At 40.5% G+C, this 27,415-nt stretch overlaps 2 protein-coding genes across 2 annotated transcripts in view; both read left to right on the top strand.

Moving 5' to 3' along the window:
- Nucleotides 1-27,415, top strand: part of LOC141758003 (alpha-tectorin-like) — a 64,133-nt gene that overhangs the window by 17,663 nt on the left and 19,055 nt on the right. Inside the window, exon 4 of the mRNA XM_074619009.1 lies at nt 10,387-10,410. Within this exon, the coding sequence (XP_074475110.1) occupies nt 10,387-10,410 (24 nt within the window). The remainder of the gene's footprint in view (nt 1-10,386; nt 10,411-27,415) is intronic.
- Nucleotides 11,150-23,393, top strand: LOC141759005 (alpha-tectorin-like). Its single transcript, XM_074620897.1, is given in 23 exon segments — nt 11,150-11,167; nt 11,655-11,933; nt 12,033-12,128; nt 12,264-12,429; nt 12,971-13,371; nt 13,459-14,035; nt 14,127-14,710; nt 14,919-15,474; nt 15,559-15,672; nt 15,675-16,156; nt 16,320-16,477; nt 16,598-16,989; nt 17,169-17,365; nt 18,398-18,793; nt 18,911-19,194; nt 19,373-19,650; nt 19,746-19,865; nt 20,497-20,681; nt 20,801-20,961; nt 22,039-22,290; nt 22,409-22,568; nt 22,665-22,767; nt 22,864-23,393. Coding segments are annotated over 23 exon segments (6,069 nt in total). The 3' UTR covers nt 22,974-23,393.

A 27,415-nucleotide genomic window follows, 5' to 3' on the forward strand; every position in this document is an offset into this window, starting at 1 on the left:
TTGTGAACACTCTCCTTCTCTCTCTCTCTGCCTTTACTTTTGGTATTAAATAACAGTATTATTGTGGATTTCTTTCCCTTTTGGATCAGGTTCTCTGGGGCCAGATTTATAGTAAGGAGGGTATTATCAGATGAAAGTATCAGATGTCACTGATGATGCAGGGCTAAATCAGAAATAGTCTAGTCTTAGTGCTGTGAATTGCACATCTATTACTCATCTATTAATATATAAAATAGACATCTTTGTTGTGGGTACCCTGTATTGTCGTCCCGAGGGGAGTTTTTCAAATTCATAAACAGAGGATGTACAGGGTCCTGAAATAATAATGATGCTTTCCTCTTAGTTCGTGTATTATACAGCTCCACCAGCTGTCTCTGGGGGTTCCCTATAATCTTTCTGGCTGTTTTAACTAGTTTTGTGAGCTTGCTTTTGCTTCTAGCCCCTGAATTTCCGTACCAGTATGTTGTTGTTGATAGCGGATCCTAATCATCCTAAATCCAAAGTTAGCTGAATAACATATTCTCCTTGTTCCCTGATTTTGAACCATCTCTGCACCATTCAGTTTGTTATTTTTTTATGGGCTAATATTGAGTATTGCTTACTAGTGAAATGTTTAAAACATAATGACTATCTTCTTTCAGGACATAAACGGTGTCTCTGAGAACAAGACAATGCTTGGCTTTTGACAACCCTGTAAAGCTTTCTTTTATCTACTGCAGTTGATTTCCTCCTTTTCTTCCTGCATGATAAAGAACTGTTTGTAGATGGGAATCCAGGCCAACTCATGTCAATCTTAACTGCCCCATAAGAGCAAATTTGGTTTGCTTCCATAATTTAGTACCGTCACTCACAACCACATCAAACCCCTTACAAAAGACTACTTCAGTAGCTGATCGTAAAAAGTAAAACTATAACAAAGATTGTGACGGCTTTGTCAGTTTGATTCTCTGTCTTGGCCTGCCTCTGTCAGTTCCCCTTATTGCCTGGCCCCTCCCCTCTCATTAGGAGATTGGCCTCACCTGCTGGGAGCAGATAAAAGCAGGGTAATTCCAAGATGGCCTCTCTCTCTCCCTCATGGAAGGCTGGTGCCTTGCAGGCTCCCAGCTTGGTTTGGTTTGGTTATCTGTAGTTATCGTTCATGTTACAGGGATTTTAGGTTAGCCTTATAGTTTCACAGCACCCATCAGCCACGACTGACTACTGACTTTACACCCTTATTGACCTTATTTTGATTCAGTTGAATTTTCCTTACACAATGTACCTGCTTACTTAACTGTTACTGTGTGGACTTCCCTTCTTTATGCTCTTGAACAAGCTGGGCATAACAAGTGGGGGCTCGTCCAATTGTGAACCTGAAATGTTAAAAGTTTAGGTGAATTTGTGTAGTAAAAGTGTGTTGGGAGGCCCACAGTTACAGTTTAGTTCCTATATTGTGTTAAGGTTCAGATAAGTGGTGTATCCAGTAAGAACGGTGAGTGTGGTTATGCAGTATATGCTGTGGGGATGGTAGTAGTGGGTTAGCTGCACTGTTTGCTTTCCGGCTGGAGCTTTCATTTGGTCCCCCAGATAGGATGTAGCATCAATTATCTCACAAGGAGGAATTGCTGGTTTGTTGTTTTCAGGGCTGTTTGTTATTTTTGTGTGTTGTCCGTGTGGTTAGAGCCACGTGGCTCGGGAGCACCCCGAAGTATTAGCTGGGACAGGTTGTCTTCCCCAATACAGACGGTTTGTAGGGGCATAAATACCCACCGCCAGTACACACATGAAGACTCGGATGCAGTTAGATAGTTTGGCGAGGCAGTCAGGAGGGGGCGCTCCATAATAACTCACTCAATATCCCTGTGGTTTTGTATGCTTTAACTCAGACTGCCTTAATTTGTTCTTTGTGGATATACTTAAAGTATTTATCTCCAATCGTGTAGTCAGTTTGACAGCGTTGAAAAAGCATACTGAGCACAGTAATGCATTAGTCTCAGAGTTTCTAAAAAGGCCCAATGGTATTACTTTAATTCCGTTTACAAGAGCAGGCTTGATTTGTTTTTGCAGCACATTTGGGTTGGTCACAAGCTGAAAATGTACCAAAAAAGGCTGAGCTAATGGGCATTGTTGAAGGACTAGCAGTATCTGCCAAGCTTTTCGGGGTAGTTCAGGGTCCAATTGACTCCACCAGTTTCAGCGCTTTTTGGTGGGATGTTGTCATTTGAGCAGTATATGCAAATAGAAAAGGAAAAAGCAAAAATAGAAAAGGAGAGACTACAGTTTGAGTTGGAGAATGAGGGCTGAGGTATCACTGGAGAGGGAGAGATTAAAAGTAGAGCAGATGAAACTGGAGTTGATAAAGGAGGGAAAAGCACGGGAGTCATTGTTGGCGGACATTGCACCTGTAACAGTGTCCGAGAAAAAAAACGAAAAGCAGAACCATATGACTCTGAGTCACAAGACAAAAACCTCAGGAAGCTCAAGTATGCAAACACACAATGGCTTAATTATCATCTCCGCCAGGAGATAATGAGATCGGCCGTCACTGTGGCTCACTTTCTCAAAACAACTTTTATTTCCTGTTTGATACTGCCATTGATTGATTGCTGACTCCTCACTCACTACTCGCCACAAGTGATCACACAGCTGAGTGCAATGTTCACACCGAAGTATTCTCAAGCGACAGCCAGGCCGGTCTCAAGGCACCCCGCCAGCAGCTCCATCACATCTGAAAACGTCACAGCAAATTTCCAAACAGACGTTATTTGGATAAACTGACCACATATTGGGAATCTAAACGGTTACTTTCTCGCGTGAAAACATATTAAAACTTAATAAAGTGACATATTAACAGCTTTCATCCTGTCTCACAAGGCTGGCAACCAGGCCGGTTTCAAGGCTCCCTGCCAGTGACAGATTAACAGCTTAAACCGTTTGCTCAGTAGACTTGAAGCCTAAATAAACGCATTAAGTTGCGGTTTCACCCATAAGACGGAGCTGAAACGCACACCTTCTATTGATTTGTGCATATCAGAATCTCTAATGGATGGGTTCACTGTTGCAAGCGAGGATTTCATTAAAAAGAATTTCATGCTGAACATTTTTACTGGAAAATTCAATTTAATATGCTAATTTTATCTGTTTGCAGTCAATAACCTCCCACATAGAATAAACAAAGACAACAAGAGAGAGAAGTCTTGCATATTTTCATTATACCGCACCACTCCTTCATCTGGCACACCATTTCAAACCACTGTCACGCTGTTCAAGCCTGGCATTTATGTATCTCATCATTTTACGTCATATGGTTCTTTGCAAGACAATGACTTTCCAGTAAGCCACTTTCCTTCTGTACTTTTGGTACTCATGTACTGATACACGCCTAGTAATAATTGACAATTATCTTTGTTTGGGTGCGGCTGTAATTAAACTACGCCCATTTCAGTATTCATACAGTACATGTTATTCTTATGGTCTAAGACAGTCCAAAAAATATTAGTAAACATGAACAACTCTCTCCCAAATCAAAAAACTAGAGTGCAAAAGAATTGATACTGTAAATATTTTAGCGGCATATACTATATGTATACACATTTCTTTTAAATGTACTGTCTCTTTTAAATTACATTATTCTATGAAGAACATTTCAATTATTTCAACTTTTCTTACAATATATCATATAAATTTGTATTTAAGTCTTTAAATGTATCATTGTTAAGAGATGCACTGCATGTAATTCACATTTTAAATGGACTCACTTTATTAACCGTGCTATATAAATAAGCTTGTTTTACTTTGCCTAGTCATGGAAGTTAACTAAATTGACTAAATAAATTTTCATATAATATATACTGGTGGATAAATCACCTGATTAATTCTAGTAATAACTTTGCTTGATCATTTGATACCTTTTTAAAAATAACTTAAAAGATACAAACAGTTCCTTTTCTCGAACAATTCTTCACTTTTCAATTGAAACAAAACCGAAACAAAACAACAAGGCCTCGGAACAGAAAGTGTTCACACCTATAACTCAGTCAGCAACTTCCAAAACACTTAAAATGTCCAAAGTTCCCGCATAGTTGATGTATGGTTAGGTTTAGATACTTAAAACTTTATAGTTAAGGTTAGAGAAAAATCGCTGCATTTGACTGAAAATGTTAACTACTGAATAAATACACCCCATGAAAACTGTTGATTTTCTGATAATTTTATCCAGATTAAAAGGGACTGTTTGTAACTTCTTACACTCTTATAAATCATTGCGGGTCGGTGTTTCCTATGCGTGCTCACGTGTGACTACGTTGTTCCAACACAAACTACACAGAATCACCAAAACCGCAAAGTTATATCCAGTGACCCCCGTCTTGCAAAACAGTGTCAACTCTTCCTGCTCCAACTCCCCGACCGTGGTCAGAAGACACACAGGGGAGACCGTAGCTTTGGTCTCCAGGGTCGGAGTCGACGCTGTACTCTGCTCTTCTGCCTGCCTGCCTTCACTCACCGCGCTCATTCTCACTTCCTCCACCTCCCACGTGCATGCGCACACACTACACACTGCAGAAGAGTAACGTTATCGTCTCCGACCAGGGCTGCGGTGTCTCCCAAGTTCCTTCTGACCACGGTCGGGAGGCTGAAGAAGGGCACAGTATCAGCATCAATTCGTCTGGTCAGCTAACATTACTGCCAAGCAGGCGAAATATAGAGTGATATTGTGGTTTTAGCTGACTTGTGTCGCATCACTATGTTGATCAATGCCCGTTCATGTCTATGTAGCATGAGCGTGAGCAACAGGACGCTGACTTTCGTTAACCTAATGGCCACAGGTGTCGCAGTTAACAAGCAATTTCTGATTCTTACATAGAGTCCCTTTTAATAGGGTCATTGTATCTGAAAATTTTGATTTTTAAATTAATTTGTCAATGTTGGGAGCACTGTTACGACTGTAACAAAGGAGGGAAATGCACATCAATCTTAGCAATAACAAATTGATTTATCAAAGTAAGTTACAAATGAAAATTACAATGAGGTTTTGTCAGTGTAAAACAAAAGAACGCAACATTGCACACGCACACACCACGTGAGTCAGGGTCCTGGGCCCCAAACTACCTCAATATCTATACATGTAGATACATCTGTGTACAGATAAACATATATCTATACATCTTTATCCTGTATATCTACAGCTGTACCTATGTCTATATAAATAGATATAAACAAAGCAATCAAAATATAGAATATAGTATATAATGCATATGTGGCCCGGGCCCAACAGCCAATGGCAAGGCCGCAACTTAAAGTACCAGTTAGATTTACAATTAATGTTTTTGCTTAGAGCCGACAACGCCACCTAGGAAATACTTGGAGCCTAGGACTCTGATAAATTCAGGTTCTTTTACCTCAGGTGAGCAGAGTTAAAAACACAGGTAGAAGTTTAAATCAAATTAAAACCAGATTTATTGCAATTAAAATAGCATGGGTCTAAAAATGAATGATTAATCTAAAAGGAATAAAATGTTACTAGCAACAAGGTTAAAAACCCTATTAAAAGTCCAGTCCAATCCGGCTCTTTAATCCAGTTCAGTCCAATCTAGTCCAATCCAATCCAGCGATCCTCCTCGTGTCCGCGTTTTAGCTCCTCCCGTACTCCAACAGCCGTCTGCCCGTCTCGGCCGTCTCTCCAGCACCGTCCGAAACTGTGAAACAACAAGAGACCAGGACCAGTAGTGTGTTCTCCACTACTTTGCTATCACAACTCCAGATAAAAGCTATCCTGGTCTGTTTTCAGTGTGTCCGCCACGTAAATGTACCAAAAGGGTACTTATGTTTTTTGAGTGAATCTGCGTTGGCGGACACGGTCTGCTGCATGTAGTCTCACAGGACTCTCAGGTCGCTGGGCTGGTAGGTAGTAGCAGGAGGGCTTTTCTGCTGCATTGCTGTCTCTGGACTGTCTCTGACTGAAGATCTTCTCCTCTGCTGCAAGCCTTTTGTGTCCTCTCCACCTGTGCTGCATCCTGCTAATTGCAGGCTCTCCGCCACACCTGCCGCTCCTCTCCTAATCAGTCTGTGATTGGGGGTGTGGCTGTCCATGGGTCTCATTCCAGTTCATGACTTAAAAACACTTCAATTTACATATTAAAAGCAATCCAAACAACCAACATGCAGGGATAAAACACACAATACAATAAAAACCATAAAACATGCAAAATAGAATAAAATCAACCATAAAACATAAATCATGCATAAGTCATTTTTGACCCTGTCACACATACAATAAAGAAAACCCCTAACCTCTCCCGTGCTCTCTGAGACAAGGGGACCTGCCAGTAGTCCTTCATTAGATCAAACTTTCTGACCCCACTCGGTCAATACAGTCTTCCCTATGTGGAAGTGGAAATGAGTCGGATTTTGTGACATTGTTGACCTTACGGAAGTCTGAACAAAACCTGGGAGTGTTATAGGATTGGGCGCAAGCAAGCAAGCTGACGCCCAGCAAGAAGAGGATGGCTCTGCAATACCATTACCAAGCATATACATCCAAATACTTAATTTTCTCTGGATGAACATGATAAAACCTCTGCTTAATGGGTTGTTTACAATCTCCAACATCTACATCGTGCTCCAATAAATGTGTGCGAATAGGCGTATCACCAAACCAACATGGATGTCGCTTAATCAAGTCTACTAGCTGGCTGTGCTTGAAACCCTCCAAATGGCTCGACAAGCCCTCCAGATCCTGCAGAGATTCCAAATTTTTAAGACGACCATAAAGTACTGCTTCATCTGGGCCTGACACAAGGAGGAGCCTGAGGAGATTATGTGTTCGGCCGTGTGTAAGTGTGTATGTGCATCTGTCTGTCCACAGCTAATCTCGCATACTACTGGGCTCACAGGTGTAATATATTTTGTGCTCATTTATGACTGTATGCTCAAGTTTGCGGTGATTCACACTTTTTGAAAAACATAATTTTTTTAATTTTTTTTTATTCATTTATACTATCATTGACTGCTGATTTCTCACTGCTTTTAACTGGCCGGTAGAGGCTGTAAGTCATCGACTGCTTCAGTGTGGAATCTTGTTTCCGCTAGGGATTAGGAATTGTTCCTCTCTTGATTTAGTCCCATTTCTATGGCAGTAGAAGTTAGTTCATGCTTTTTTACAATGGTGACCAATGACACTTAAAGCCCCCCTCCAGCCAGTTTTACTTCCTGTTTTTTGGTTAATGTTCTTTCTCAAACAGAGAATGGGATAGTGGTTAATAGTCAGACGTAATTCATTACCATGGCAACCAGATTGCATCGTCTTTCAACCCATTTAGATGAATTTACTGTTTCTCAGACCACAAATGAGACAAGCACAACACACCAACCTTCTCTCACTTGCCCTCTTCTTCACCGTCTCCTCCTGGCAAGGCGGCAGTTTTGGGACGTTTTGGAGGTGCACCGTCCACCAGCACCGGCCGCTCTTGCCCCAGCTCCCAGCACCGAAACCTCACCGGGCTGCACCGTGATTAGTTTATTCTCTAACGGGACTTTTATCTTGTTTTCTTTTGGGCTGAAAGTTGTGCGCTGCCCGTCGTTCGGACCTGAAACAAATTTGGCAAACATTGTGGCTAATCAACTTAGTCAGGAAATGACTCAAATAAATATGAAATATAGAAATGCCAAAATACACTAGAGGGGGGCTTCAAATAGCTTCCTTACTCAAAGTACTAAAGCTTTTGGTAAAATATGACATCACATTGTGATAATCTGCGTTGTTCTTGATGCAAAATGGAATGTTTGGTTCGCTTGTTATGAGGAAGCAATAAGATTGTTTCCATCCGATACTCCTGTAACTGGTTGAACAACAGATTTATTGGGACTGTGCCAGCAGGTGCACCGTCCACCGGCACCGGCCGCTCTTGCCCCAGCTCCCAGCACCGAAACCTCACCGGGCTGCACCGTGATTAGTTTATTCTCTAACGGGACTTTTATCTTGTTTTCTTTTGGGCTGAAAGTTGTGCGCTGCCCGTCGTTCGGACCTGAATCAAATTTGGCAAACATTGTGGCTAATCAACTTAGTCAGGAAATGACTCAAATAAATATGAAATATAGAAATGCCAAAATACACTGGAGGGGGGCTTCAAATAGCTTCCTTACTCAAAGTACTAAAGCTTTTGGTAAAATATGACATCACATTGTGATAATCTGCGTTGTTCTTGATGCAAAATGGAATGTTTGGTTCGCTTGTTATGAGGAAGCAATAAGATTGTTTCCATCCGATACTCCTGTAACTGGTTGAACAACAGATTTATTGGGACTGTGCCAGCAGGTGCACCGTCCACCGGCACCGGCCGCTCTTGCCCCAGCTCCCAGCACCGAAACCTCACCGGGCTGCACCGTGATTAGTTTATTCTCTAACGGGACTTTTATCTTGTTTTCTTTTGGGCTGAAAGTTGTGCGCTTCCCGTCGTTCGGACCTAGAACAAATTTGGCAAACATTGTGGCTAATCAACTTAGTCAGGAAATGACTCAAATAAATATGAAATATAGAAATGCCAAAATACACTGGAGGGGGGCTTCAAATAGCTTCCTTACTCAAAGTACTAAAGCTTTTGGTAAAATATGACATCACATTGTGATAATCTGCGTTGTTCTTGATGCAAAATGGAATGTTTGGTTCGCTTGTTATGAGGAAGCAATAAGATTGTTTCCATCCGATACTCCTGTAACTGGTTGAACAACAGATTTATTGGGACTGTGCCAGCTTTTTACAGTATAAAGCCTTGTTGCAGTGCTGCAGTCTCCAATGGGCAACTCAACAACCAAAGAAGCATATAAACAGGTAATTTTTTTCCAACTGAATTACAGTAAGAACTTAATTGAGAATTTTAACTATATTGGAGTTAAACAAACAATTTCCACACTGCACTGACAAAATGCATTTACTTTAAGAAAGCAATGTTTCATTTTCACAGACATTTTCATTTGACACTGTCAATATTCTATTTTTATTAGCATTATTTCCTCAGACACATAGGTGATGTTTTCCATCTTGTTTAGCAATTAGCAGGATGTAAATCATATGTTATATGATAACATATTTGACAAATCATAGAAAATTAGGCTGATCCAAACAAGTGATTTCCTTTAGGTGCAGCTCCAGATTTTTTTTGCTCTTTTAAAATTTGTGTAATTTTCTAAGAAACTATTGCACTTACAATACATGAATACAAAAACGTTGCAGATGTATAATGTGTATAATGGACATTTGTATATCTAGATCAATACAAATTTAAATCTCTAAACATCTCTTTTTGCTATTAAAACCATAAAAACAGATTTACAGGACTATGCATCCTTGGTGGGGTATGCAGTCTCTGCAGTCTTTTTTTTTTTTTTTTTTTCTTTTATTCCTTTGAAATTTAATTAATTCTATTTGGTCAGCAGGTTTGAATATTTGGCTTTGGAGAATGGCGAGTCAAATAATGTTGCCTGTGCTGCTTTTGGGGATGATAAGTAAGTATCTAATTAAATCAAATTAAGTTGAAGTACAGTACAGAAAATCTCTAAATCATTTGCTTTGTTTTACTATACTAAACACGTAACATAATACAAGTTACATAATACCAGGCTGAAAATTTAATTAAATTGAATTAAATATTCAATTAAATTAACTTATACTTCTATAGCTAAATGTATGTAAATTCACTAACTGACATTTGTTTATTGATGTTAGCAGACTCTGATTTTTATCCAATTATATTTATGTGTTTGTTTTCATAGGTATGGTATCTCCTCAGACTACAAGTAAGTTGAAGTTTAAATAATCTTTTAGTCATTTGTTCATACTTTTAACAGATCAGTCATACAATCAGTAGCTCAAAGCAGTTTTAACTTCAAGGTTATATGTATTTCCCCTGGATTACAGCTAATACCACTGCTGTATGATTGTTTGTTAGCAGGAATAAGTAGCTTTGAACAGAACGTGTTAGCTGCAGCTTATGTCAAGCTAAATTTCAAGTTATTTGTCCCTTTTAAGGTTTTGAAATATATAGTGACTATAAAATGACAGCTCACAGTATAAAGTATTATACGTGAATTTATTACTCTACTTTTATAATAGTACACAATTTACATCCCATGCAAGTGTTTAGTGTTACAGTGCGTTCATATAGCACAGCAAAAGCAAAGGGTGTGGACTGGAGGTTGGGGAGGTACCACACTTTGACACCAGAGGCAAAGGTTTGCTTTGCTTTGTTATACTTATCAAGTTACATGATACCAGGCTGAAGATTGAATTAAATTCAATTATATTAACTTTTACTTCTGTAGATGCATTTATGTAAATGTAATGACATTTGTTAATTGATGTTAGCAGACTCTGATTTTTATCCAATTATACTTATTTGTTTGTTTTCATAGGTTTGGCGGGTCCTTCGATTCCAAGTAAGTTGAAATTTGAATAATCTTTTAGTCATTTGTTCATACTCTTAACAGATCAGTCATACAATCAAAAGGGTGTGGACTGGAGGTTGGGGAGGTACCACACTTTGATACCAGAGTCAATGGTTTGCTTTGTTTTATTATACTTAACAAGTTACATAATACCAGGCTGAAAAATAGTTAAAATTAAAAAAAACAAAAAAAACACAGTTTAACCTTTGCCAATATGGCATTTGCCAATAACACCAATATGAGCATTTTATATTTTTTTAAAAATGTGGTGTCTTTTGTTCTTTCTAGTACCCCTCTACCCCATTGAGGGAACCAGAAGCTTTGTCTCAGATGATGGAAGTTCTCCTCGAATTCCCCTGCAACGACCTTTTGTGTATTTCGGACGGACGCATAATCAGATTTATGTATGTAACAATATTATTAGCATTTACTAAATCCATAAATTATTATTAATTAATAAATAAGAGAAGCACATTCTGAAATATTTTATGAAATTAATATTTTTTTTTTTTTACTTCTACCTAAACAGTAACACTTTATAATAACTATCATTTATAAATGGTAAATTGATAGTTAATTAAAATTTAGTTAATAGTTACTTTACTGTTAACGAACCATGAAATGATAATTAATGTTTACTAATTATTAGAAATGCTATAATTTACGTTAGTTTAAAAGTTTTTTTTGGATGGCTTTTATAAAGTTGCAACTAATTCTAATATCTTGTTAAATGGTTACTAAATGCTTTGTAAAGCATCTAAAACCATTATCTAAATAGATAGTATTAAAAGTATTAACTATGTAATGTTTATGGATGTTTTACAAACGATTTCTTAAAAGTTTAGAAATAATTTGGTAATCATTAACAAAATACTTAATATAGTACATCAAATGTTATAATGTGTACAACAATAAACTGTTAATAAATACTTTAATAATGCAATCCAAATATAATTGTTATCGTCTCCTATCAGCTATGATACAATATATAATTTATAAATGAATTATTTCATATTAAACAAACTAATGATAAAACAACATAAATTATAGCATAACTAATAATTGGTAAACATTATTAATTATCATTTCATTGTTTGTTAACAGTAAAATAACTATTACAAAGTTTAATTAACTATAAATTTACCATTTATAAGTGATTTCTAAGTTTATTATAACGTGTTACCATACGTACTAATTCTTTGTCAGTAAGAACTGGTTTACTTTTTGTATTCCAGGTGAACCACAATGGACACCTGACCTTCAACAGTCCTTGGTATAGTTACATACCTGAAAGGATTCCAGTGCGTGGATCCAGAGACCTCATTGCTCCATTCTGGACAGATTTAGACAACAGAGAAAATGGTCAGATCATCTACAACCAATACACCAGTGGTAGCATCCTCGGACGAGCTACAGAAGACATTAATCGTTACTTCCCACAGTTGAACTTCAGGGCCAACTGGGTCTTTGTTGCAACATGGTATCAGGTGGCTTACTATCCAACCACTGGAACAGTAAGTCATCTTGTTCTAAATGAGGAAACACATATGATGTGTATTTTACCTATTACTTCCTATATTTACTATAATAACCACATGTACATTTTTTTTCAGCAAACAACGGCCCAAGCAGTCTTGATCTCTGGTGGCCAGTACTCGTTTGTGCTGATGAATTATGGGATAATAGCCTTTACAACTCACAATGTACAGGTTAGAGCCATTAAAATTATATGCAATATACATTGTAAAAAGTTGCCATGCCTTATTTAAATCTGAATGCAATTATGGAAATGCACAAATACAAAAAACTTTAACTACTTTTATCAATGTGACATGTATTTCCAGGCTGGATATGACACACAAAACTCCACTCACCATTTCTCCATCCCTGGATCATTCTCTAACACTGCATCAGGCAGTAATTCAACTTTCCGCCTGAGCAGCAATGTCAATGTAACCGGTCGCTGGGCTTTCCGGTTAGACGAAGGATTAAGAGGCTGCACTTTCAATGGTAAGACCAGAACCAGAGGGTGGTCACCAAAGGTACTTCTTTACAGTAATGTACATATATGATCACCACTCCATGAAGATATTGGAAATTCTGACGATAAATCTCTGCTTGTTGAAGTATGTTTTATATGCTGCACACAGCTGAGTATATTGTGCACTGAACTGCTATTACATTAGAATATGGTGACATACAAATGAACTGTGTTGCAAGTCAAGTTTTTAAAAAAAATTCTTTAATTTCATTATTTTGTGATTTGCTTTGGTATGCCGAAGTATTTCTTAAAAGTAAAATGGTAATGTATTCTACAAGGTCAAGACGCTGACCATGATAATGTCCCCAGTTTAAGATGGCTAGGGATCATTCTTGCATGTCATCCTCCTTTCTACCCTCTCATTTCCTGTTACCACTCTACTGTTTGCTATAAAAACAAAGGCAAAAATGCTCCCAAAATCTTTGAAAATCAAATGTTTTAAATGCTAATAGTGTTTGCATGTTGAAGTCAATGCCTTTCAAGGAAACTTTCTTTTTATTTTCTTCAAAGATCAACCCGTGCAGCTGGGTGACTCATTCTGGAGTGACAGTACCTGTGCACAGAAGTGCACTTGCACCTCAACAGGCCTGCAGTGTGTCAGCCAACCCTGCTCCTTTTCCCAAATCTGCCGACCTACTGCCTTTCAGTTCTCCTGCCAGACGGTGCGGAGAGGCATCTGCTCATTAAGTGGTGATCCACATTACTATACCTTCGATAAGAAAGCGTTTGACTTCATGGGCACCTGCACTTATGTTATTTCTGAGCAATGTGGTCGTGGGCTGCCCTACTACAGAGTAGAGGGCAAGAATGAGCATCGGGGCAACACTCGAGCCTCTTGGACACGACTGGTCAAAGTGTACGTCTATAATGAAACCATCGAGCTTGTCAAGGGACATCCTGCTGCAGCCAAGGTTAGAACTAAGTCTCCAATTACTGTAATATTTTTTATTTAGTACATATTTTTACAACTATGTCTTTGCTTGCTGGTGTGCTTTCAGGTCAATGGCATCTTTGCAGCCACTCCATTCTATCTCAACAACGGCGCAATCCATGTTTATAACTCAGGATTTTCTGTGGTCATCAGTACTGCCTTTGGTTTGGAGGTGTCTTATGATGCAAATCATTATGTTAGGATCGGTGTGCCCTACACTTACCAGAATGCAACATGCGGCCTGTGTGGAAACTTCAACAATCGCCGTGAGGATGACTTTCAAACCCGCCAAGGCGAGCTTGTGAGCTCTGAAGTGGTGTTTGGCAACAGTTGGCAAGCATTAGGGGACAATGAGACTGATTGTGAGCCCCGATGTGCAGGGCAAAGCTGTGCTGCCTGCACTGTGGCTCAGAGAGCTTTGTACAGCAATACTGCCCATTGTGGTATCCTCCAGAGCAGTCCTGGACCTTTTGCTGGTTGCCATCGACAACTTCCCCCACAGACCTTTGTGCAAGGCTGTGTGTTTGATCTGTGTGTTGGAGGAGGGTACCAACCCATTCTGTGCCAAGCCCTAAATGTGTATGCAAGTCTGTGTCAACAAAATGGTATACAGTTGCCAAACTGGAGGAGACAAGGCTTCTGTGGTATGTCTGTCCGTCAATCAAGAAGATTTCAAAGAATCCTTTGGGTAAAATGTCCATGATGTCAATATCAATGTTGTTTTCTTGTGTCTAGAAATCATCTGCCCAGCCAACAGTGACTTTGTGTCCCAAGGCACAGGATGTCCAGCCACCTGTGTCAATCCTAATTCTACCAACAACTGCCCTCTCCCTTCCCGGGAGAGCTGCATCTGCAATTCAGGCTACATCCTCAGTGCTGGAGTCTGCGTCCCTCATGCTGAGTGTGGCTGCAGCTTTGAGGGTCGCTACTATCGCTCTGGAGAAACTGTAATACTAGACGAGGACTGTGGGAGACGCTGTATCTGCAGTAGTGGTTCCATGACCTGCCGCTCCCATGTCTGTGGACCATTAGAGTCTTGCAGGGTGGAAGAGGGAGTAAGAGGATGCAGACCTAACAGTTATGCAACATGCTGTATAAAAGGTCAAGGGTCATATCATACATTTGATGGACTGACTTACCATTATCCTGGGGCGTGTCAATTGACCCTTGCCAAAGTAATGGGATTGTCTAGTTACCCAAATTTTGAGGTGACAGCAGCAAAAGTGCCCAGAGGCCAACAAGGTTTTGCTCGGTTCCTGAAGTTTGAGGCGGAGGGAACACAAATCTCCATTGAAATGACAAACAGCAGGGAAGTTCAGGTAAGTCATATAAAATATTTCAAGAGCTTATGAAGAGAAATGAGTGGTGACAGAAGAGAGAAGTTTTAAATATAGGATTATTTCTGTCTTGCATGTTGCAATCTTGTTTAGATCAACACATAAAAGGAAACACCAAAGATTGATTAATATAAACTGAAAACCTTGTTACCCATAAAATCTGACACTGGTTGTTTAAATGGTCCTTTAGGTTGACGGTCAGCGGATCAGTCTACCATTCAGCTCAGCATCCAATCAATTCCAAATCTACCACAGCAGCATTCACAGTATCATCCTTCGAACCTCCTTTGGTGTAACTGTGCAGACAGTCTGGCCTCACTTTGTGCGTGTCACTGCACCTGGTATCTACAACGGCTCACTGGGTGGACTCTGTGGTAATTACAATGGTCACTCACATGACGACTTCCGCATACCCAATGGCGTCCTGGTCCACAGCTCTCAGGACTTTGGGGACAGTTGGCGAGATGGCCCCCTCACGGCACACTGCGTGGAAAGTGTAACTCATAACTCATTGACAACAAATTACAATTCTAGTGAGTACTGTGGCATTCTTGCCTCACCGCATGGGCCATTTGCCCAGTGTTTGGCCATGGTGAACCCACAGCAGCATGTGGATGCATGTGTGGAGATCCTTAGAGCCTCTAGAGATCCAGCATCAGCGCTATGTGAGGTCCTACGAGATTATGCATTAATGTGTCAACAGAAGGGTGTTGCCCTAGGACACTGGAGGAATGCAACTGGCTGTGGTAAGCACCTTTCCCCCTTTTGATGTAGGTAGTTTTGATATAATACAATGATTTTGCTTAATTAATTGCTTTGTTTTTCTGTAGCGCAAAACTGCCCTCAAAACAGCCATCATGAAGTCTGTGGAAGTACTTGTCCTTCCACCTGCCCCAGCCTCGCTTTCCCTTTCACCTGTGACACTGTGTGTCAGGATGGGTGCCAGTTGATGATGGTTTTATCCTCAACGGCAACCAGTGCGTACCACCTACAGGCTGTGGATGCAATCACCAGGGACGCTATCGGCGGGGGGGCGAACAATTCTTGCACGGTGATGAGTGTCAGAGCTTGTGTACCTGTAATGGCACTACAGCGGCAGTCCACTGTATCCCCAACTCCTGTGGTCCCCAAGAGTCCTGCCGTGTGGTGGAGAGAGAGTTTGGCTGCTATCCCAACCTTCATGGCACCTGCACTGCCGGCGGTGACCCTCACTACTTCACCTTTGATAGCAAGCGCTATGACTTCCACGGAACCTGCCGCTATGTTATGGCGACTCCTTGTAACGCCACTGATGGACTCCACCATTTTTCAGTGGAAGCTAAGAATGAGCCGTTGGGAGGGCTGGGAATTTCAGTCCTATCTGAAGTTTTTGTAAATGTGTGGGGGTATCGAGTGCATATGTCAAGACGGAGCCGCGGTGTGGTACAGGTGAGTTGCACATATTCAGAACTATTGAAGAAGGTCTTTATCAATTCATTCCTCTGACTCTACTTAATCTATACTGGATTTTACAGCTGTCATTTTTAAAAACACCAGAACGCAAATACAAATCTATGATTGTTCATCCAATTTTGTTTTTCCAATGTTAAAGGTGAATGGAGTAACTAAAAACTTACCTATTATCTTGAATGGAGCTCGTGTATCTATCTATGCAAGGGGATTGAACATATATGTCGATGCTGATTTTGGCCTGAGTGTCATGTACGATGGATCGTATCATATGTCAATCTCTGTACCTTCAAATTACAGGTAACCTCCATTTACTGTAGGCTATGTTTAACTGCTTTAGTTTACGTTCTGAAAAAATATTTTATTGCGAATATTTGACACATTTACCTTCAATCTATCAACATATTGTCTTCAATCCAGTGGGACAACATGTGGACTTTGTGGAAACTTCAATGGAAATCCAAATGACGAGTTCCACACTCCATCTGGAACGTTGGTCAGCACTCCACAAGAGTTTGGGACGGCTTGGAAAGTGGCAGGAAACTACACCTGCAGTGATGGGTGTGGCTCCTCCTGCCCACAATGCACCAATGAGGGACCTGCTAGAGCCCAATGTGAGGTGATTTTATCAGCCAGCGGCCCCTTCAGCTTCTGCCATGAGCAGGTGGACCCAGCGCCATATTTCAATAGCTGTGTGTTTGATGTTTGTCTTCGGGGAAATGAGTTCCTATGCACGGACATTCAGGAATACGCCAGTGCCTGTCAGTCTGCTAATGTTCAAATCTACCCTTGGAGACTGAATACCAACTGCAGTAAGTCGACCAGTCAATGTGTTGTTTGTCTAATTTACAAACAGACTAGGAAACAATCAAAGAAGCGTTTCCCAAGAAAAAGTCTCAACCTACTGCATCTACATACATGCTTAGTTAATTGACAGACTCAATCATTTTTAGCCATCTGACATCCATCATTTCTTTCCTCACTTATAAAGGTATTGACTGTCCAGCCAACAGTCATTATGAGCTGTGTGGTACCGACTGTGCCCACACCTGTGCCAGCAGCGTTGATGCCACCTGTGAGCAAGTTTGCTCGGAGGGATGTTTCTGTGATGAAGGTTTACTCAGGGGTGGGACGAGTTGTGTCCCTGAGGGAAACTGTGGCTGTCAATATGAAGGCTTCTACTACGATGTAAGTCATATAGTTTGTAAATGAATAGAACACCAGATTTGTATAACTATGCCTCAATAATAAATCTGATTGTCTCAATGATTTCAGTTTTTGCACATATAACCATTTCCCTTTGATCAAGGGTCTACCCACCTCTGTCAACCATCAACATTAGTGTGCTTTACAATGAAACTATCCTCATTTGCCTACAATTATCAAGTAACAAGTTATTTTGCAATACTGTAAAGAGAAGACCAAAACAACACTACAATAGTGGCTCTGTTTATCATCAGATTACTCAAACCTGGAAGAACGATTTGCTACTTTATTGTGCGACATGTATTGTGTGTAAAAACTGGTATTTTGTACCTTGACCCACCAACTGTGGTAGCAGCTGCCGCACTTATAAGTGTCAGAATACTGGCTGACTGTAGCCTCAGATTGTGCTTTTCACACCTTAAATACACAAAATTATCCCTATTTACATCTACTCTCCCCATGACACCTCCATTTTGTCCTGCTTTTCTCTTGTTAACACAATTTGTCCATTGTTTTTTTTTCTATTTTATTACCTAATATTGTTATATACAGTCAATGTGTGTTACTGTACAATATGGCATATGTATATGAACGTGTTGCATATGTTAACAAAGTAAATGAAATGGACAATAGCATTTAAGACAAATCTGACAAGGAAAGGGAAAACACACATCTCTGGTTCTTACCTTGTGCTCCAGTCTATTGCTAAAAGGAGATTTTTGACTATTGAATTTCAAGAAACATTTTAGCAAAGCTGCAAGCAACAAGATTGAGTGACAACTTGGTAGAAAACAATGACAATCGGGTTCCAAGCAGTGTAGCTATATCGTTTTACGGTAAAAAAATAAATAAATAGCAAATCACATGACTACAATTTAGTGTGTGATAGGCTACAGACAGAACAATGATAATTTCATTATCCCAGTCCACTCAGCAGCCGTTTTGTGTTATTAATGTAGCACATGCTAAATTTTTAATAATTTTGTATGCATGTCTTTGTCTCACCTGTTGCAGCCTCTCGATGACTTCTGGACTGATGCATGCTCCAAGTACTGTGTATGCCATGGTCCCCATGACCTGCGATGTCAAGTTGCATTTTGCACCGAGACACAAGAGTGCACCATCAGAAACGGCCAGCTGGGCTGTTTTGATCCAATGTCTACTAGCACTACGTTGGGGGATCCACATTACATCACCTTTGATGGGACAGTGGCTCATTTCCAGGGCACATGCTCTTACATCATTACTGAGAGTGTGAGCCACAGCCCTAATGAAACACAGTTTCAGGTAGTAGCCACCAATAATCACCGTGGCAACAACCGCGTGTCGTTTGTGTCAGCAGTGGATATATACCTCTCAAATCAAAGAGAGAGTGTGCATATCAGGATTGGACCCAACAAAATAGTAAAGGTAAACCATTTATTACTTGAAGATGAAAAACTTTCTAAATCGGTTTGGTGTAAACATACGTAACGACAAGTGCCTCCTCACCCTTCTTTATCTTTCTATTATCTTTCATCCTACCAGGTGAATGGAAGTGCCGTGTCTCTTCCCACCACTGTAGGAACCTTAGCTCGGATGGTCAGAGAGGGAGGCTACATAGTGGTCGATGCCATTGATTTGGTAGTCCACTTTGATGGCCGTAGTACTTTACTGGTCAGAGTACACTATCGCCGTCAAAATAGAGTCATCGGGATGTATGGAAACTTCAACGGTGATCCTGCAGATGACAAAGTCTTGCCCAATGGCACATTGGCACAAAATGACAATCAATTTGGAAACAGCTGGAAGTCACCCACAAGCCAACCAGGGTGAGCTGAACTTGTAGGGTATTCCACGCACAAAGTGGCGTCAAAATATCATCAAAATATCATCAGTTAACAATCTTTCACTACATAAAGAAACAACAACACACTTATTACAGAAACATATGTTGTGGCAAAATAAACAAAGTCAGCCCAAGTATTAAACGTATAATGTCTTTTCTAGATGTGGATCCACCGATGAAGTGATTGGTGATGGACTGGACAACTGTCGATTTAGGGCAGAATACTCTCAGCTCTGTAGCGTCATCACCAACAGTAGCGGCCCATTCAGTGCCTGTCACCCGCACTCTGATCCTCAGCCATTCTTCAGTTCCTGTGTCTACGATCTCTGCCTCTACACTAAAGCCAATGGCATACTGTGTTCTGATGTCGCAGCCTATGAGAAAACCTGCTCTGTTTTGGGGTTAAACATCTCTGATTGGCGCTCTGCTTTGTATTGTCGTAAGTTTGCATTAGACCATAGGTATCTTCTCTCTTACCTGTTTTGTTTCTCTTTCATCACTCCTTGTCTCATCATTTCCCCACTATTTCCATAGCTGAGTCAGACCCCTGTGACCAGCTGGACTGCACAGAGCATGAGTGGTGTGGTGAGAAGGACGGTGTGTACGGCTGCTTCTGTGATGAGCACCACCATCGGCCCAACAATATGAGCTACGGTGAGGGCAGCTCCTCTTAAAGCACTGCTTTGTTTTAAGATCGCAGAAGTGACATGTGTAAGATGAGTAGTAGACATTGCTACATAGTACAATGGCATTGTTCGTGAAACAACACGAGTGCACGGAACAATACGATCCACTCAGGTTTCGGTTTATCATAGTTCTTCCGCTAAAATCAGGTAGGATTTAGCTATGACTCCCAAAGTGCATTTAGGCAAAAAATATCAAATCCCAACCTTAAAATTCTGTTCATGCACCGCTGACGGCCAGTGGAGGCTAAAGACTACGGTGTTGAAAAAAGTGATTCTGCAATCTGCAGCTTCCGGGCCAATTTTGAATGCTTTCAGGCGCCCCTGACTGGCAACAACAATCGCTGTCAAGGCTCATGGGTATTGTAGTAATGTGAACCATCAACGATTCAAAAATGACGGACAAAACATGATTTCTCAGAAAAAAATGTTTAAATTATTTAAACTGGTGATTCAATATAAACCTATAGTATTGTGGGTTTATTACTATGAGCAACACCTACATATACAGCAGTCATTTGATCCATTAGTAATCTAAAAATATTGATGAATGCAACTTTAATCATGAGACCATGTCTTTTATTTCTATCTCTCTCTCATAGACTCGTCCATCAGTTGTAACAGTAGTTCAGGCACCATGTCTGTGTCGCGCTGCCAGCTGTTTGAAGCTGGCTTCCACCCTGGCGCCCTCCACCTCCAAGATCACTCCTGCAACGGGACTGTCGAGGACGGACGACTGGTGTTCCACTTTAACAATGACGACAAGCTGTGTGGGACAACTCTCAGGGTACAGCCCATAGACTATAATGGAATCAACACAGACTGAAGAAGATTTTAGATGTAAATGCTGTCCTTAAGACGTATTACAACAAATAACTTATACCATTTTGTCATTTCAATTTTAAGAGCAATGGAACCCATTTCACCTATGAGAACCTGATCCAGGGCGACGTGGACACTCATGGAGGTCTAATCAGCCGCCAGAAAAACATTCATCTGCGTTTCTGCTGTGAATACCCTCTTTGGCAGGCCCTGTCTATGGATGTGGGCATCAACCCTGTAGAGAGGTGACAATACTATCTAATCTGCATGTTTTATTGACTTAAGTCTGTCTGTCCTTTTTTATAGTGAACATCTGTCTAAAGCAGTGGTGGAATGTAACTAAGTACATTTACGCAAATACTATGTTTAAAGCGGCAGTGGGTAGAAATGGAGCAAGTATGATTAAAAAAAAAAGTTGTTTTTATAAAACAATCACGTTATCCTGACAGTAGTGCATGAGACTGATGAAAAAAAATCATGTGCATCTGTGTCCTCCGTTGCTCCTATGGCATTGGCCAAATATCATAGAGGAAAACAACCAATCAGAGCCGAGCTGGAGTCTGCCGTCTCTCAGCAGCTGTCAATCACTCGCAAACTCTGATCAAACGGTCAAACTAGGCAGCGCTGATCAAATATGAATCAATATTCTGTAACTGAAATGCCTATTTCTCGCCTCAAATGTTTTCAGAAACATCTTGTAGTGTACTGTTTAGCTGTTGAGAAAATACCAAGCATCGCCCACCAGCCAGAGAATAGCCAATAGGAATGCTCTCGCTCTGAAATGACCTGTGATTTGCCAAAATTGTACTTTAAGTACATTTTTCTGATTATACTGACATACTTTTACTTAAGTAACATGTATAATGCAGGACTTTTACTTGTAACAGAGTAATTTTACAGTGCTGTATTAGCACTTTTACTTGAGTAAAGGATTTGAATACTCTCTCCACCCCTGGTCCATAGTGATACGTCATGGCGTATGTAATGATAATAGGGTTTCAATATTTACGCATTCAATTACGGTATATTTAACAGTGCTACATCTGCACCTCTGACCTTTTTTGAGTACTTATCTTCTGTGGCAGTGGTGCTCTATGATGATGGTAATTACAAAGATTTGAAATAGGTGCCCTTGGTTGTCAGAAATTTTGTGTAACTGCCCACTACCCGCAATTTGCACCATCACTAATTAACTTACCATTTAAACCAACAATACAAAGAAAACTTAAAAGAAATCCAGCAAGACTTTGTTGCCAAATACCTGCCAGTGACTTGTTCCTTCTCAAGTGTAGTCACATTATGTGTTGTTGTTGTTTTCGTAGCATTGTGAGGAAGAAACTTCCATCAGGCCGAGGACGGTATCATGTGAGGATGATCCCCTACCAGGACTCTGGCTTCCGCTACCCGATGACCACTAACAGAAACTTAGACATGGAAATCGACCAAAGGTTGTATGTGGAGTTACGTACAGAAGGAGTCGACGGAAGGCAGATATCTACCGTTGTGGAATCTTGTTGGGCCACGCCAATCAACGTCGCCAGCTACCCCGTCCGCTGGGATCTCATAAAAGAAATGTAAAGGAGCTATTGCAACTTTATCTTATCTTAGCACGCTGATCACTGGTTCTTAATTGCCAAAGTCTGAAAACTTTATAGTCCGTCTGGTCACATTGTCTCTACTACCTTCTTCCAGGTGTCCTAATCCAGCAGATACTACAGTAGAGGTAGTTCAGAATGGCGTCTCCACTGTGTCCCGATTCTCCTTCAGGATGTTCACCTTTACCAACTTTACATCCATCTACCTTCACTGCCACGTCAGTCTGTGTCTTAAGGCACACAACAACTGCACACCTGTAAGTACTACCGTGTTTGTGTGTTTTTTAGTGAGTTTAGATAGATTATCAACAGGTGCATCAACAGAAGCCTCTAATGTTGTTGTTGTCCTGCAGCACTGCTTCCCAGGTCACCACCACCGAAGTAGGAGGGACATATCCCTCCATGGATTTGAACAGATCTCACTAGGACCACTATTCCTGCCACAAGATAAATTAGGTAAAGATCTCTTATCTTCTCATACCTTTTGTACTTTTGATGACAGCAAGCTTGATGAATATACATTTTATGTAAATTTTGGTTCTTCTCTTGCAGTCAGAGTGGTGAGATCGATGAGTGCTGCAGGCCAGATGACCCCACTGCTGACCCCACTGGTGACCCTGCTAGTCGGTTTGCTGACAGCAATAACTCTGGTCTACATCTAAGACAATCCATATTCTAAAATCACTCAAGCTTTTGGATTGAATTTCTGTTTGGGAGGCCTCATCATTGTTGTGTTGTGTGACTTGTGTTTGGTAGTTAGATTAAAGGATAAGTAATTATTGATTTACAACAGTAGGTGGCGGCAATGTGCACTATATACAAGTTGGATGTTTGAGTTATTAGGTCCCTGCCCTTAAGAACAGAAGGGCCACATCTAGTTTTGTTCCTACCTTCATCCGTACACAAAGACGCCAGCATTACTGCACTGTTACACCTACTGCCCCCGACTCTTACTCCATGTTTTTATCATTAGCTTTTGTACGTGACTTAGTTAGTATTTTTTGATATATATGTTTTATATGTTTTTAGATGTTGCATTTGTTCACTGCACAAATCACTGAAAATAAAGTAATTTGAATTGACTTGAGTCCTTAGTTTCTTTTGTGGTGGTTCTTATCATTAAGTCTCTATCATATCAGAATTAGGGCTGTCAATCTATTAAAATATTTAATCGCGATTAATCACATGATTATCCGCAGTTAATCGCAATTAATTATGGTTGGACATGGTTGGTACCAATGGATTCCTCCGGTTTTTGTAGTTTTGTACAGTATGATGCCAGGAGTTTTTTTTTACTGAAATACTCCTGCTTCATTGATTTGCATTGATTTTCCTACTATAAGCATTTTAATTTTTGGACGAAATTTGTGAACACTCTCCTTCTCTCTCTCTCTGCCTTTACTTTTGGTATTAAATAACAGTATTATTGTGGATTTCTTTCCCTTTTGGATCAGGTTCTCTGGGGCCAGATTTATAGTAAGGAGGGTATTATCAGATGAAAGTATCAGATGTCACTGATGATGCAGGGCTAAATCAGAAATAGTCTAGTCTTAGTGCTGTGAATTGCACATCTATTACTCATCTATTAATATATAAAATAGACATCTTTGTTGTGGGTACCCTGTATTGTCGTCCCGAGGGGAGTTTTTCAAATTCATAAACAGAGGATGTACAGGGTCCTGAAATAATAATGATGCTTTCCTCTTAGTTCGTGTATTATACAGCTCCACCAGCTGTCTCTGGGGGTTCCCTATAATCTTTCTGGCTGTTTTAACTAGTTTTGTGAGCTTGCTTTTGCTTCTAGCCCCTGAATTTCCGTACCAGTATGTTGTTGTTGATAGCGGATCCTAATCATCCTAAATCCAAAGTTAGCTGAATAACATATTCTCCTTGTTCCCTGATTTTGAACCATCTCTGCACCATTCAGTTTGTTATTTTTTTATGGGCTAATATTGAGTATTGCTTACTAGTGAAATGTTTAAAACATAATGACTATCTTCTTTCAGGACATAAACGGTGTCTCTGAGAACAAGACAATGCTTGGCTTTTGACAACCCTGTAAAGCTTTCTTTTATCTACTGCAGTTGATTTCCTCCTTTTCTTCCTGCATGATAAAGAACTGTTTGTAGATGGGAATCCAGGCCAACTCATGTCAATCTTAACTGCCCCATAAGAGCAAATTTGGTTTGCTTCCATAATTTAGTACCGTCACTCACAACCACATCAAACCCCTTACAAAAGACTACTTCAGTAGCTGATCGTAAAAAGTAAAACTATAACAAAGATTGTGACGGCTTTGTCAGTTTGATTCTCTGTCTTGGCCTGCCTCTGTCAGTTCCCCTTATTGCCTGGCCCCTCCCCTCTCATTAGGAGATTGGCCTCACCTGCTGGGAGCAGATAAAAGCAGGGTAATTCCAAGATGGCCTCTCTCTCTCCCTCATGGAAGGCTGGTGCCTTGCAGGCTCCCAGCTTGGTTTGGTTTGGTTATCTGTAGTTATCGTTCATGTTACAGGGATTTTAGGTTAGCCTTATAGTTTCACAGCACCCATCAGCCACGACTGACTACTGACTTTACACCCTTATTGACCTTATTTTGATTCAGTTGAATTTTCCTTACACAATGTACCTGCTTACTTAACTGTTACTGTGTGGACTTCCCTTCTTTATGCTCTTGAACAAGCTGGGCATAACAAGTGGGGGCTCGTCCAATTGTGAACCTGAAATGTTAAAAGTTTAGGTGAATTTGTGTAGTAAAAGTGTGTTGGGAGGCCCACAGTTACAGTTTAGGTCTATATTGTGTTAAAGGTCACATATTATGCTCATTTCCAGGTTAATAGATGTATTTTAATGTTGCACTAGAACATGTTTACATGCTGCAGTGTTCAAAAAACCCTTTATTCTTATAGTGTCTCTCTCACTCAGCCTGCATTTAGCCTCTGTCTGAGAGATCCTGGTTTACAGCCTGTCTCCTCCCACTCTGCTCTGATTGGTCAGCGTTTCTGTCAATCAAACGTCCTCAACAACACAACGTCACAGATAGAGAGAGAGAGCTACCGGTAGCTCTGACTGTAAGGAGAGGGAGAAGCAGCTAGAATAGAGCTTATAAACCACTTTAAAGTTTATAAACTAAACTTAAAACCCGTTAGCATGTAGCTACATGCTACCGCTATGAGACGGTGTGTAAACACAGCGACCATCAGGGTGGAAAATAGAAGATGTGAAACAGTAGTCAGTTCATTATTTCTGCTAAAAGATAAATGTATGGAAGATCAGAGTAATGGTATATTATTTACAGTAGTAGCTGTCTCTGTGTTACCATGACTACAGACCACCGGAGCTTAGCTTACCATAGTTTACCAGAGCTGAAAGACTTTCTCCTGTACCATGTTAACATAACTAACTAACAGGTGAGATGATTACAAATGCTGTGAATAATTAATATTGTCATCTGTCTACTCAAATAAAGTTTGACTGTGAAACTGAAATGTGTTGTGTTGCTTACAAGTCACTATTTACTACCTGTACTCTTCTACATGCATGACATCAAATATGTATAATATATAAATATCATCTGTTTAAACAGTGTAATTACATAAAGCCTTTGTGAATGAACATGTTATATTTAGATGATGGGAGTACATGAAGCCTGTTCTGCTGGTTCTTGCAGACTAACAGTAGGAGCTACTTTGCTCAAGTTCGGTTGAGGAGGAGAGACAGTGACGCGCTGTGGGGCGGGGTCAGCTACTGAAGGTTCTCTCTGGTTCGACCAGGAAACCCTTAGATGGCTTGCATTTCTCTAATGACGTCAGAAGAGAAGGAAAAAAAGCGAAGTGATTTTCTACACCCATTTCCGGACAAACGGAGCAGGAGAAAAAGAGGATGGTCTTTTATGATACTATGGTGACCTGTAGACACACTGGGGACAGATATTGATGTTTAAAAGACATGGAACAGTGCATTTTGCATAATAGGTGACCTTTAAGGTTCAGATAAGTGGTGTATCCAGTAAGAACGGTGAGTGTGGGTTATGCAGTATATGCTGTGGGGATGGTAGTAGTGGGTTAGCTGCACTGTTTGCTTTCCGGCTGGAGCTTTCATTTGGTCCCCCAGATAGGATGTAGCATCAATTATCTCACAAGGAGGAATTGCTTGTTCGTTGTTTTCAGGGCTGTTTGTTATTTTTGTGTGTTGTCCGTATGGTTAGAGCCACGTGGCTCGGGAGCACCCCGAAGTATTGGCTGGGACAGGTTGTCTTCCCCAATACAGACGGTTTGTAGGGGCATAAATACCCACCGCCAGTACACACATGAAGACTCGGATGCAGTTAGATAGTTTGGCGAGGCAGTCAGGAGGGGGCGCTCCATAATAACTCACTCAATATCCCTGTGGTTTTGTATGCTTTAACTCAGACTGCCTTAATTTGTTCTTTGTGGATATACTTTAAGTATTTATCTCCAATCGTGTAGTCAGTTTGACAGCGTTGAAAAAGGATATTGAGCACAGTAATGCATTAGTCTCAGAGTTTCTAAAAAGGCCCAATGGTATTACTTTAATTCCGTTTACAAGAGCAGACTTGATTTGTTTTGGCAGCACATTTGGGGTTGGTCACAAACTGAAAATGTACCAAAAAAGGCTGAGCTAAGGGGCATTGTTGAAGGACTAGCAGTATCTGCCAAGCTTTTGGGGGTAGTTCAGGCTCCAGTGACTCCACCAGTTTCAGAGGTTTTTGGTGGGACGTTGTCATTTGAGCAGTATATGCAAATAGAAAAGGAAAAAGCAAAAATAGAAAAGGAGAGACTACAGTTTGAGTTGGAGCATGAGAGAATGAGGGCTGAGGTATCACTGGAAAGGGAGAGATTAAAAGTAGAGCAGATGAAACTGGAGTTGATAAGGAGGGAAAAGCACGGGAGTCATTGTTGGCGGCCATTGGTAGACTCGAGGCTACTGAGGTTTCTACTGGTTTTGATGTTACTGGAAACTTGCGTCTTTTGACGAAATTTGATGAAAAAGACCCTGATACATGTTTGTGTTTGAGCGTGTGGCAGATGTTAGGGGATGGGCTTCATCTAATGTTCAGCTTTCTGTTTTGGAAATGTATGCAAAT

Source organism: Sebastes fasciatus, chromosome 20, assembly GCF_043250625.1.
Source record: "Sebastes fasciatus isolate fSebFas1 chromosome 20, fSebFas1.pri, whole genome shotgun sequence".
Lineage (NCBI taxonomy): Eukaryota > Metazoa > Chordata > Actinopteri > Perciformes > Sebastidae > Sebastes > Sebastes fasciatus.